The 13330-nt window shown below is 41.5% G+C and overlaps 1 protein-coding gene across 1 annotated transcript; it reads left to right on the top strand.

Annotated features, from left to right (window-relative positions):
- Positions 1-7648: 7648 nt before the first annotated feature.
- LOC127947106 (NLR family CARD domain-containing protein 3-like) lies at positions 7649-12446 on the top strand. The gene is made up of 5 exons (XM_052544067.1): positions 7649-9606; positions 10299-10472; positions 11082-11255; positions 11754-11800; positions 11888-12446. The coding sequence occupies exons 1-5, from the start codon at positions 7679-7681 to the stop codon at positions 12424-12426; spliced, it is 2862 nt and encodes a 953-aa protein (XP_052400027.1). The 5' UTR covers positions 7649-7678; the 3' UTR covers positions 12427-12446.
- Positions 12447-13330: the final 884 nt, after the last annotated feature.

Genomic DNA, 13330 nt, shown 5'->3' with positions numbered 1-13330 from the left:
AAACATGGAAAACAACTTCATTTCTTTGCAATGTACTGAAAAACATTACAGTTCATTTTTATTTAATTTTTATTATACAATGACCGTATGGCAAAATAAAATGTATGTACTGACCCCTTTAAATATTTATATTCTTGAGTGAATCCTTTGTAATGCTATTTTAGTCCGTTTTTATTTTAAAATCACAAATTGAAAAATGTATATAATCCACTAATATATATCTACTGTATATAATCTAATAATATATACATCTACCATAATAATATACTAAATTATATATATACAGTATATATGTGTATGTACTAATATTATAAAATTAATACATATTCTCTGTGTATTCACACTGCAAATGCTGTATGGTAAAGTCACACATGCTGATCTTGAGATAGCTTTGAGTTTGAATTCACCAGTAGTTAGGGTTTTTTAGTAAGCTTTGTCTGTGTGCAGTCTCAGAACACACCGAATAGAATAAGTTGATATGTGTAAAAGCTCAAAACATTTGTCATTGTGAAGTACAAAATCAATATACACAACTTCACTTCACAGGTGAACATGCAAAGCTGCTGTAATTAATTGTTTATCTGTCTATTTTATGTTTTCGATTGTTGTGTTTCCACAAAGGTCTGCAGCCATACTTTTTGAGACACAAGAGTAGGAAGGCAGTGCTTCAAAGATGAGCTTCCATGAGAAAAAAGAGAATCAAGACACAATGTCTGAAATGAGATCTCCTTCTCCCAGATCAAGCAGCAGTACATCTTTGTCTGATAATTCCATAAACAATCTGCCCCCTAAAATCAGTAATGCAACAGAGACCTCCAGTGACTCCAGGTATGACATTAGCAGTTTTGTAACACTATATCAGGGTATCTTATATCTCTGTAGTTCAAACAGTAGAGCACAGTTCTCACTCATGGGTTTGATTTCTTTAGGCTTATTCACACTATATTAAAGGATGTTGACCAGTGCTAAAAGACATATTTGTTGGGTTTTGTCAGATCAGTGTGTTACCAATACCAGCGTCTGTTGTCGTGTTCAGTCTGTATTTGATGGGTTGTGGAATTTCGGAGAAGTGACAAAACTGTAATCTGGTGATTGTCTGCATTGGCCAGCATCTTGGATTGGATCAATCATCTCTGAGTTTAAAAGAAAACGGCAATTAAAATTGGCTAGTGGATTTAACATACCTGAGTCACTCCCCATGACAACGGGTATAAATAGGGCGACAGGTGCATCCACTCATTAGGGTTAACACTGACGAGCCGAGAACATGTCCCGGCAACAGCGACCGGTTCAAGGTTGTGGCATGGGGACATAACATCTCCGTTCCCTCCATCAGGGAACGAGGGTTACGTACGTAACCGAGACGTTCCCTATCTGTCGGTCACTACGAGTTATGTCAAACGACATATGGGGTCCTACGGAAAACGCCACAACCTGAACACCATCACAACCCTGTGGCGCTGCAATTGTCGACAAGCCCTTGGGTGCAACAAAAGCTACGCTTAAGGTCGTAACCTTCCCAATGCCCCAGCGCAAATTCACTGTCCTTGGTACAGAAGGGGCCAAAGGGAGAGTACATCGCTGCTGGAGAAGGCCACGCTGCTGTTCCGCCCACACAAAGTTAGTGGAAGGGATTTCAACCTTCAGAGAAAGATTGCTTCAAATCTTCCCTATTTGTTCTTACAGCTTGGCAAGACAATGGGGAAGCGAGCCTTAGGAAAAGGTCGCTATGGAGACCACATCCTACCCGTAGGGAGGTGACGTGGAGATACTGATATGGACTGGCCCTGGGGGCAGTACTACATATGGAATGGGTCTCTGAGGCGGGTCCTACCTTAGAGTAGGGATGGAACAGCTGCCAGAAGAGACTGACAGAGCGGGTCTGTCAAGGGAAGACAATGGTTTGCCATGTTGGAAACCTTACCATAGAAGAATACACATATGGGATTACCCATAGGGAATCAAGCCATATGAACACCTAACCAAGTACAGGGGCTGACCGGAACTCCGGGCATGCTAACACCAGTACTGGGCCTGGCGACAGACTGCTCCTCCAAGCCTGACTGCCAAGGGTGCTGGAGGATGCTTAACCAGGGGACGCCAACCAGGGAACTCTACTGGGAGAAGAAAAGCGCTCACATCCCCGTGTTAGGGGGAATGGCGCAGCAAGTTCGACACCCAGCCAGCCCTTCCCGCCAATTACCTGTTACCCAATACACAGGAAGAAACTGGCTCTACACAGAGGTTGTAAAACCTCGCAAAAGTTTTGGATGTCGCCCAGCACGCTGCTCGACAGATGTCTGCCAGAGAGGCGCCGTGCGCCAATGCATAGGCGAAGGCCACACTCCGTGTGTAGTGGGCCCTCACCCCCAGAGGGCACGGCTCGCCTTGGGAATGGTGTGCCAAGGTGATGGCATCCACTATCCAGTAGGCCATCCTCCGCTTGGAGACAGCCTTCCCCTTCTGCTGACCTCCAAAGCAGACCAGGAGCTGCTCAGAGCTTCTGAAGCTCTGGGTGCGGGACACATATATACAAAGCGCTCTTATGGGACACAGCAACGGCAAGGCTGGATCTGCCCCGTCCAGGGGTAGTGCTTGCAGGTTCACCACCTGTTCTCGGAAGGGAGTGGTGGGAACCTTGGGCACATATCCTGGCCGGGGTCTCAGGACAACGTGAGAGTAGGCCGGCCCGAACACAAGGCACTCTTAATTTACTGAAAATGTTTGGAGGTTCCCAACCCTTTTGATGGAAGTGAGCGCGACCAGGAGCTCTGTCTTGAGAGACAGGAACGTAAGCTCGACTGAATCCAGCGGCTCAAAGGGAACCCTCTGAAGTCCCGCCAGGACAATAGAGAGGTCCCAGGAGGGAATCAGGGGTGTCCTAGGAGGATGTAACCTTCTGGCACCCCTCAGGAACCTAACGATCAGGTCATGCCTCCCCATGGACTGGCCGTCCACTGCATCATGATGGGCTGCAATGGCAGCCACATACACTTTCAGGGTGGAGGGTGACTGCCCACGTTCCAACCTTTCTTGCAGGAAAGAAAGCACGACTCTGACCGGGCATCTCCGGGGGTCTTCTCGGTGAGAAGAACACCAATTCGTGAACAGACTCCACTTCAGAGCATAGGCCTGCCTCGTAGAGGGGGCTCTAGCCTGAGTGATAGTGTCTACCACCGCTGGGGGCAGATCACTTCGGTCTGCCGCGTCCCGTCCACAAGCCACACGTGGTGGTTCCAAAGATCTGTGAAAAGTGAGCTGTCGTGAGAGCGCGTCGGCTGCACGATTGAGCTCCACCAAGATGTGGATAGCACGCAGCGACTTGAGTCGTGTCTGACTCCAGAGGAGGAGATGACGGGCGAGTTGAGACATGCAACGTGATCATAGACCGCCCTGTCGGTTGATGTACAAAACAGCCGAAGTGTTGTCCGTGCGGACCAACACGTGCCTGTCTAGCAACAGAGGCCGAAACCACTGTAAGGCTAGATGCACTGCCAGCAACTCCAGACAGTTGATGTGCCAAAGCAGTCGAGGTCCTGTCCAGGACGCTGAAGCTGCCTGCCCATTGCATGTCGCACCCCAGCCCATGTTGGAGGTATCTGTTGTGACAACACATGCCCGGGACACTTGTTCTAAGGGCACGCCGGCCCGTAGAAAGGCAAGGTCCGACCAGGGGCTGAATCGGCAGCGACACATCGCTGTGATGGTGACACGATGTGTACCATGGCGCCATGCCCATCTCGGAACTCGGGAGTGCAACCAGTGCTGAAGTGGTCTCATAAGGAGCAACCCGAGCGGCTTGACTGCGGCTGCGGATGCCATATGCCCCAGGAGCCTCTGAAAGTGTTTCAGTGGTACCACTGTCCTGCCTCTGAAGGAACTCAGGCAGTTCAGCACTGACTGGGCATCCTCACTGGGGATCCATGCCATCATACTCACCGAGTCTAACTCCATACCGAGATAAGAGATTATCTGCACAGGGGAGAGCTTGCTCTTCTCTCGGTTGACCTGAAGCCCCAACTGACTGAGGTGCCGGAGCATCAAGTCCCTGTGATCGCACAACTGTTCTCGGGACCGGGCCATAATGAGCCAGTTGTCGAGATAGTTGAGGATCCTGATGCCCACTTCCCAGAGTGGTACAAGGGCGCCCTCCGTGAGTTTCGTGAAGACATGGGGGGACAGGGGGAGCCCGAAGGGGAGGACCTTGTACTGCCATGCCTGGCCCTCGAATGCAAACTGCATAATGGTCTGTGGCGAGGGAGGATCGAGACATGAAAGTATGCGTCTTTCAGGTCGATAGCTGCAAATCAGTCCTGGGGCTGAATGCATTTGAGAAAGCGTTTCTGCGTCAACATCTTGAACGGGAGCTTAAGCAGGGCCCGATTCAAGACTCGCAGATCCATGATAGGCCAAAGGCCACTGCTTTTCTTGGGTACGATGAAGTAAGGGCTGTAAAACCCAGTGGCGGCGTTTTGCGGACAAAAGTGCACCTTAATCGCAATCTCCGGCTGGGGAATGTCAACGCACCCCTAGCTGCCCCGCCATCGAGGGTAGTGATGACGGAGAAATGAAATGAGCTGCTTCCGGCCGTAAAAAGGGGCCATCCACGACTAAATCACTTCCCCATGCACATCCGGGAAGAAAGGAACCAGAGTAAAACGCAGTTGTGAGTCGCGCTCTACACCGAGAACCAATCAAACAGCCATTAGCATTCAGGGCTGGCCAGTGCATTCATCTCCATCCTGATGCTCACAGCTGCCCGGACAAGCACGGCTGTCAACTCTGGGTCCAATTCGGTAGTGGAGACAACACCCAAGGGGGGCAGCCCCGCCGAATTTTCATCCACAGAGGTCAACAGCCCATGTTGCTGCAATCAACATCTGATCCCCGGCGGCAAACTGAATGACCTGTTGGTACTGCCATAAGACAGCCCAGCAAAATCACCCAGCAGCCACACAGGACAAACACTGCGGAAGGGGTAAGAGGTCCGTGGGGCGTGGCCTGGCGGAGAAGCTCTCACTGTCACCTTCAAATCTCCCAGAGCACTAGCCGGCGGTCCTCTGCTCGTGACAGATAAACCGGAACGGGTAGTGACAGAGGGGTCTGCTCCTTTCCCTTTAAGAAAGGAGAGACACGATCGCAGCATTGCCATGGTCACACATGCAGTGCGTGCATGAACCATCCACGAACGCGCTTTCAGCGTGCTGAATGCCCAAACACGGAAGACAACAAAAGTGGCCGTTGTCAGAGAACAGGAAACGACGAAACGGCATCTTTAAAAAGACACGAATCGTCCATGATTTGCTCTTTTAGGAAATCTGCTCTCTTAGTTGGCCGTACTGCCAACCAGAACAGCTTCCCGACACAACAGATGAATGGCTTTGTGGAGTATAACAGCTTTCATACAACCACTTGGCTCCGAAGCAAAAATCTAATGAGTAGATGCACCTGTCGCCCTATTTATACCCGTTGGCATGGGGATTGGCTCAGGAATGTTAAATCCACTAGCCAATTTTCATTGGCGTTTTCTCTTAAACTCAGAGATGATTGGCCTCCCAAGTGAGACCCCATATGTCGTTCGACATAACTCGTAGTGACCGACAGATAGGGAACAAAAATTAAAATAGCTTTTAATCACTGCCCGAATGTATTAAAGAAAAAAGTTATTTAGTAGAAAATGTTTGTCTGACATATCAAACAGTAGAAAATGTGAAGAGCAGAAAAGTAGAAATTCAATACCTTAACCCTAACATTCATGAATTATGATAACCTCAGTGAGGATTTTTTTCCTATGTGTTTTTATTGCTATTAGGGCATGCAAAACAATAATTGATTTTTATTTATTTATTTTTTACACAATTTTTCAAAGAGATCTTCAGATGTCCACTTGACTGGACAGCATGCGGTTATGGTTTAAACTGAAGATATACTGTATTAAATATAAGACAATAATCAAACAGATAAAGTATGTGAATTTAACAAACTAATCAATACAATTATATCAAATCATGTGAAAACTATAAAATATAAATGCAAAATATTGCAAAGGCTTCATACAGCTTCATACAAGTTGCACTTTAACTATCTTTGATATTAGAACATGAGGACATGATTCCATCAGAATTGTCTACAGCCTGTCAAGGTACAACTGTGGAAACCACTCAGATGCTCCCTCCAGTGCACCAGAGTATGGATATTGACCCTTATTAGCTGATAATTCTGATTATGTTAAAGATGGAAATGGACATTTCTATCATAGCCCTCCTCTGAGAAAACCTAGCGATACGTTTTTCAGTCTCATCTGAAATGATCAGTGTTGGGGGTAATGTATTGCAAGTAACATGCATAACACATTCAGATTACATTTTTGATGTTACAAGTAAAGTAATGTGTTAAATGCATTACCTTATTAGATTACTTTTTAATCTAACAGGTAATTAACTACTAGTAACATGCATTACCTAATCAGATTACTTTTTGATCTAACAAGTAATTAACTATAAGTAACATGCATTACCTAATCAGATTACTTTTTGATGTAACGAGTAAAGAAACACATTACAAGTAACATGCATTACGTAATCAGATTACTTTTTGGTGTTATGATTAAAGAAATGCATTACAATAAAGCACATTACATAATCAGATTACTTTGTGATGTTATGAGTAAGGAAACACATTACAAGTAACATGCATTATGTTATCAGATGACTTTTTGATGTTATGAGTAAAGAAACACATTACAAGTAACATGCATTACGTAATCAGATTACTTTTTGATGTTATGAGCAGGGAAACGCATTACAAGTAACATGCATTACGTAATCAGATTACCTTCTGATGTTATGAGTAAGAAAACACATTATAAGTAACATGCATTACGCTATGAGTAAAGAAACGTATTACAATAAAGCACATTACATAATCAGATTACTTTTTGATGTTATCAGTAAAAAAACACATTACAATAACGTGCATTACTAAATCAGATTACTTTCTGACATAACCAGTAAAGTAACGCATTAAAAGTTGCATACATTATGTAATCACGTTACTTTTTTCGAAATCAGTGAAAATTACATTCTAATAATCAAATACATTTATTTACTTTAAAATAGTCACTGCAGATTAAGTTTTTAAGTTTTAAGTTTCAAAATCAATGTTCACATTATAATTATGAATTATAGCTGAAATTTAGCAATTGATGCATGACGTCCACTACAGTGGACATGTGATTAGAGTTTTCTCTCAATCTAAAATCAAGACTTGGAAAATTTTACTGTGATATGATTCATTAAGTATTGCTTGATGCTGCAATATTTTTTACCTACAAGAGTCTAAAATACTTTTTTTAATAGCTATCCACTGTAGTGACCACAATGCGTGAAAGGGTTAATATACAATAATACTGTGTGTGTGTGTGTGTGTGTGTGTGTGTGAGAGAGAGAGTGTGTGTGTGTGTGTGTGTGTGTGTGACAGAGAGAGAGAGAGAGAGAGAGAGAGAGAGAATATAATATACAAACTTGTTTATCTTTTGTAAGACTCAACAGAAAAAGAGATCAGAATCTCCTGAACCCAGCAGTGTCTATGAATGGTAGAAGATCTGTGTATTTTCCCATTACATTCAGTGTTGGAACAGTGATCTCTGCCCCACATTTAGTATAAACATAAACACTAAATGTTCTCCAAAATATGCAACATATACAATCCAAACAAAAATACAACAGTCATTGTAATCATTGCCATTTTTGCTGTCCTTTACTTTAATTTAAGCATTGTGGAGAAAGATAACACAATCGGATCCTATGATCAGACACACATCAGGAATGGAAAACCTGAAGCAGTCCTGCAAATAGTCAAAGACCAGCACAAAACCAGCATGAAGAACAAGTTTGGCTGCTTATTTGAGGGAAACAAACTACAAGGTAATGAAAACCTCTTGAACAGGATCTACCCACAGCTCTACATCATAGAAGGAGAGAAAGAAGGAGTGAATGAAGAACATGAGGTTTTACAGATGGAAAAATCATCAGGAGCACAACACTCACAACAAAATCCAATAAAGTGTAATGACATCTTCAAAGCATTATCTAAACCAGAATATGAGGAGAAAGAAAAAATCAAGACTGTTCTTACTAAAGGCATCGCTGGAATTGGAAAAACTGTCTCTGTGCAGAAGTTCATTCTAGACTGGGCAGAGAGAGAAGCCAATCAGGATGTGGATTTCATGTTTGTGCTTTCATTTAGAGTGTTGAACTTGATTCAAGATCGTCAATACAGTCTTCACAGACTTCTGCTGGACTTCCATCCTGAGCTTCAAGATCTGGACTCAAAGATTTATGAGGAGTGTAAAGTTGTGTTTATTCTAGATGGTCTGGATGAAAGCAGGATGTCACTGTTTTCAGATGATGAGAACGTTTGTGATGTGAATGAGTCTTCATCCGTGGGTGTGTTGATGTCAAACCTGATCAGAGGAAATCTGCTTCCCTCTGCTCTCATCTGGATCACCTCCAGACCAGCAGCATCCAATCAGATCCCCTCCAAATACATCAAACGTGTGACAGAAATTCAAGGTTTCAATGACCCTCAGAAAGAGGAATATTTCAGGAAGAGAATCAGTGATAAGCACCAAGCCAGCAGAATCATCACACACATCAGAAGAGCAAGAAGCCTCCACATCATGTGTCACATCCCCGTCTTCTGCTGGATCTCATCCACTGTGATTGAGAAGCTCCTGAAAGAAGATCTGAGAGCAGAAATCCCTCAAACTCTGACTGAAATGTACATCCACTTTCTGCTGATTCAAATAAAAATGATGAATCAGAAGTATAAAGAGCGAGATCCAGAGAAACTCCTGAAGTCCAAAAGAGAAGTGATTGTGAAACTTGCTGAAGTGGCTTTCAAGCAGCTGATGAAGGGCAATGTGATGTTCTATGAGGAGGACCTGAGAGAGAGCAACTTAGACATCACTGATGCATATTGTGGTATTTGTAGTGAGATCTTTAAGGAAGAATCTGTGATTCATCAGAGAAAAGTCTACTGCTTCATTCATCTGAGCGTTCAGGAGTTTCTTGCTGCTTTCTATGTGTTTTACTGTTATTTAAGCAGCACCATGGAAGCCCTTAAGACCTTTGATCCAATGCATAATTTGCATAAAAGTGCAGTAGATAAAGCCTTAGAAAGTAAAAATGGACATCTGGATCTGTTCCTGAGGTTCCTGCTTGGCATCTCACTGGAGTCCAATCAGAGACTCTTACAGGATCTACTGACAAACACAGAGGACAGCTCAGAGAGCATCAGGAGAACCACACAGTATATTAAAGAGAAGATTGAAGATGAACATAGACTCTCCACTGAAAGATCTATCAATCTGTTCCTCTGTCTGCTGGAAGTCAAAGATCAGACTCTGTCCAGAGAGATTCAGGAGTTTGTGAAATCAGAGAAACACAAAGAAAAAAAACTCTCTCCATCTCACTGTTCAGCAATCGCCTACATGCTTCAGATATCAGAGGAGGTGCTAGATGAGCTGGATCTCAAGAAATACAACACATCAGATGAGGGCAGAAGAAGACTGATACCAGCTGTGATCAACTGCAGAAAAGCTCTGTGAGTGTTTAATCATGTGTCACAATGAAGAGTCTCTTCTGAATAATAATAATAATAATAATAATATTGCATTTTATTTCATGGCGCCTTTCAGAACACCCAAGGTCACCTTACAAGCAATATACAGGTCACTGCATAAGACAAAACAAACAAGAAACAAACAGCATATACATATAAAGTGGATTTAAGTCTTAATAAAAAAAATTATAAAAAAAGCCTGTATAAAAAGATATGTCTTAAGACGCTTTGTAAAAGTCAACAAGCAATCGCTATTGCGAACATCGAGGGGAAGGGAGTTCCATAGGCGGGGGGCAACATGACTAAAAGATCTGGCACCCATAGTAGTAAGTCGAATCCGAGGTACCACAAGAGAAATTGAAGATGAAGATCTAAGTGCACGAGAAGGAGTATAAACCTGGAGAAGTTGAGTAAGGTATTGTGGTGCAAGATTATGAAGTGCCTTATAAGTGAGTAGCAAGATTTTGAATTCAACTCTATATTTTACTGGAAGCCAGTGCAATTGCTGGAGAACCGGAGAAATGTGATCAGTATAAGGTGAATGGAATTGCACTTGTTTTGCTCATTTTTATAATGTTCTGATCTGTTTTACAAGAATTAAACAGATGTAATTGAAACGATAATTTGAGCATAAGAGTAATTACGTAATTAGTTTGTGTTCTGTTCTGTTTCAGTCTTGCTGGCTGTAATCTCACTGGTCAATCCTATGAAATTGTGTCATCAGCTTTACAATCCTCAAACTCTGTCCTGAGAGAGCTGGACCTGAGTAACAATGACCTGCAGGATTCAGGAGTGAAGCTACTCTCTAATGGACTGAATATTCAAAGCTGTCAGCTGGAGATATTGAGGTATTTTAGACATTTAAAATTGTTGTCAAGGCTGCAGGTTCCTCCTTAAGATCAGTCTTTGCCCAAAACCTTGCTCTTTCTGCCCAGTTACATCTATGAAATCAAGCTGACACAGGGGGGTGAGGCCAGTATGAGGGGTTTGCCTTGATGTCGGACTCAATGAAAAACACCTTAAAAAGCCCATCTTTCTGCAATCTTTCTGCAGATTACGCTAATATAATAATACGTATACAAACTATTTTCTTTGACATAACCAAAGTTTAGCATTTAACGTTGTGTTTTTAATGCGCAGTGTGAAGTTTAAAATAGTTATTTTAAAAGAGCCTATTGCGAGATGTTGTGTTGCATTTTACTCCTCCTGGCTTACACTCACTTCAGAGTGAATGTCCTGTATCCGTCTGGGTGATGAATGATCATGACTGATTATCGTTTCATGATCTCTGGTGTCACTTCAGTGTATTAATGCATAAACAGTACCTTGATGTAATGAGAATGGCAGTAAGGACATGCATAACTGATTTTAAACTGAGATCAACAATGATTGCTCAAGTGTTTGAGAGTTGAGGGCTTCACAGATGATGTAATCTTCACTGTTGTGTGTGTCTGTAGGTTGTCTGGCTGTATGGTGACAGAGGAAGGCTGTCATTATCTGTCTTCAGCTCTGAGTTCAAACCACTCACACCTGAGAGAGCTGGATCTGAGCTACAATCACCCAGGACAAGCAGGAGTCCAGCTGCTTTCTGAGAAACTGAAGGATCCAAACTGCTCACTAAAAAAACTCAAGTATGTGGGGTTCAAGTACAAAAGAAATATATATATAATTATTTCATTTTATTTATTTTTTTAAATTAAAATCACAATTTCTTCTTCTGGTACTTCTCATTTCTTCATGTACTAATTAAATCCATGTTACCTCACAAAATATAGTTGTACAATATTCTTTAATGCCGTTTTTATATATTATAACATTTTACAGTGAAAGTACATAAACAGAATTGCTCCGTTTCATAAATCTAAAATAGACAAAAAGTGTTTGCTAAAAATAAAACTTTAAAATCCAATGAATTTAAAAAATATGAATTTAAAGATGGAGATGTATGTTTGACGAAAATAATTAAATTTTACAGAGTTACTTAATACAAATCATTAAGACTTAATATGAAATATGAAGACATTATAGTTTATTTCTGTTAACCTGTGCACTATGTCCTGAAGACACTAACAATTATTTGTCTTTAAATTTGGTTATGTGTGTGTGTGTGTGTGTGTGTCTCATTGTAGTTTGGACCATGGAGAGCCTTTCAGGATCCGACCAGGTCTACAGAAATGTAGGTTCTTTCTCTGACACTCTTTCAGATTTTCAGATTTAACAAACAAAAGTATACAACTGTTTTTCCTTTCTTCTTTGTGTTCAGATTTTTGTGATCTCACACTGGATCCAAACACAGCAAACACTCAACTCATTCTGTCTGAGAACGGAGAGGTGAAATATGTGGAACAGCCGCAGCCGTATCCTGATCATCCAGAGAGATTTAAAGATATTCCTCAGGTTCTGTGTCGAGAGAGTCTGACTGGACGCCATTACTGGGAGGTTGAGCGGACTGGCTGGGCTCGTATAGCAGTGGCCTACAAAACAATCAGCAGAGAAGGGACTGTTGGTAAGTTTGGATACAATAACAAGTCCTGGTGTCTCTTCTGCACTATTGATGGATTTGTTGCCTGGCACAACAATGAGAGCAACAACGTTCCTGTTGACCCACAGTCCTCTAAAAGAGTAGGAGTGTATCTGGACTGGCCGGCCGGCACTCTGTCCTTCTACAGTGTCTCTGACACACACACACTCACACACTTACACACATTCAACAACACATTCGCTCAACCCCTCTACGCTGGATTTAAGGTTTTTGATTCCTCACTCTCACTGTGTAAGATTACACAACAGACAAACAACTGACTTCTACTTCTGTCTTAATCATAGTCATATGTGTGTTAATAAAAATATTCCATGTTTTTGAGGTATATCATATATGAATTTAACCACTGAAATAGTAAATGCATGTTGTACTTTCAAATGATGTTAAACACAAATGTGTAACATATATTCAGTCCCAGTACTTATTGTGTTGATGTATTTTAAAAAACTGTTTCTGCTATTGATGTGGGATACCGGTGAGGTTAGGACAGGTTTTGTGGTATAGTTAAGTTTAAGGTTGGGTTAAGGTATATGGAGAGGGTCAACAATGTAATTATAGACATTAACTACAGAAACTAGTAACATAATTAATATTTATGATATATAAGTGAGCATATATTATAACATTTTACAGTGAAAGTACATAAACAGAATTGCTCCGTTTCATAAATCTAAAATAGACAAAAAGTGTTTGCTAAAAATAAAACTTTAAAATCCAATGAATTTAAAAAATATGAATTTAAAGATGGAGATGTATGTTTGACGAAAATAATTAAATTTTACAGAGTTACTTAATACAAATCATTAAGACTTAATATGAAATATGAAGACATTATAGTTTATTTCTGTTAACCTGTGCACTATGTCCTGAAGACACTAACAATTATTTGTCTTTAAATTTGGTTAATCAGAATCAGAATCAGAATCAGAATGAGCTTTATTGCCAGGTATGTTTACACATACGAGGAATTTGTTTTCGTGACAGAAGCTCCGCAGTACAACAGAATGACAGCGACAGAACATAAAACACATAATAAAAGAATAAAAAATACAAATATGTAGACAGTGAATGACAATATACAAATGACAATTGTAGGCAGGTATATTACAAAGTGAAGTTATGTATGTACATATATATTGTGTGCAAAATTTAAGTGTATACTAA

The sequence above is a fragment of the Carassius gibelio genome, chromosome A25, assembly GCF_023724105.1.
Source record: "Carassius gibelio isolate Cgi1373 ecotype wild population from Czech Republic chromosome A25, carGib1.2-hapl.c, whole genome shotgun sequence".
NCBI lineage: Eukaryota > Metazoa > Chordata > Actinopteri > Cypriniformes > Cyprinidae > Carassius > Carassius gibelio.
This window is presented reverse-complemented; position numbering and strand designations above follow the sequence as displayed.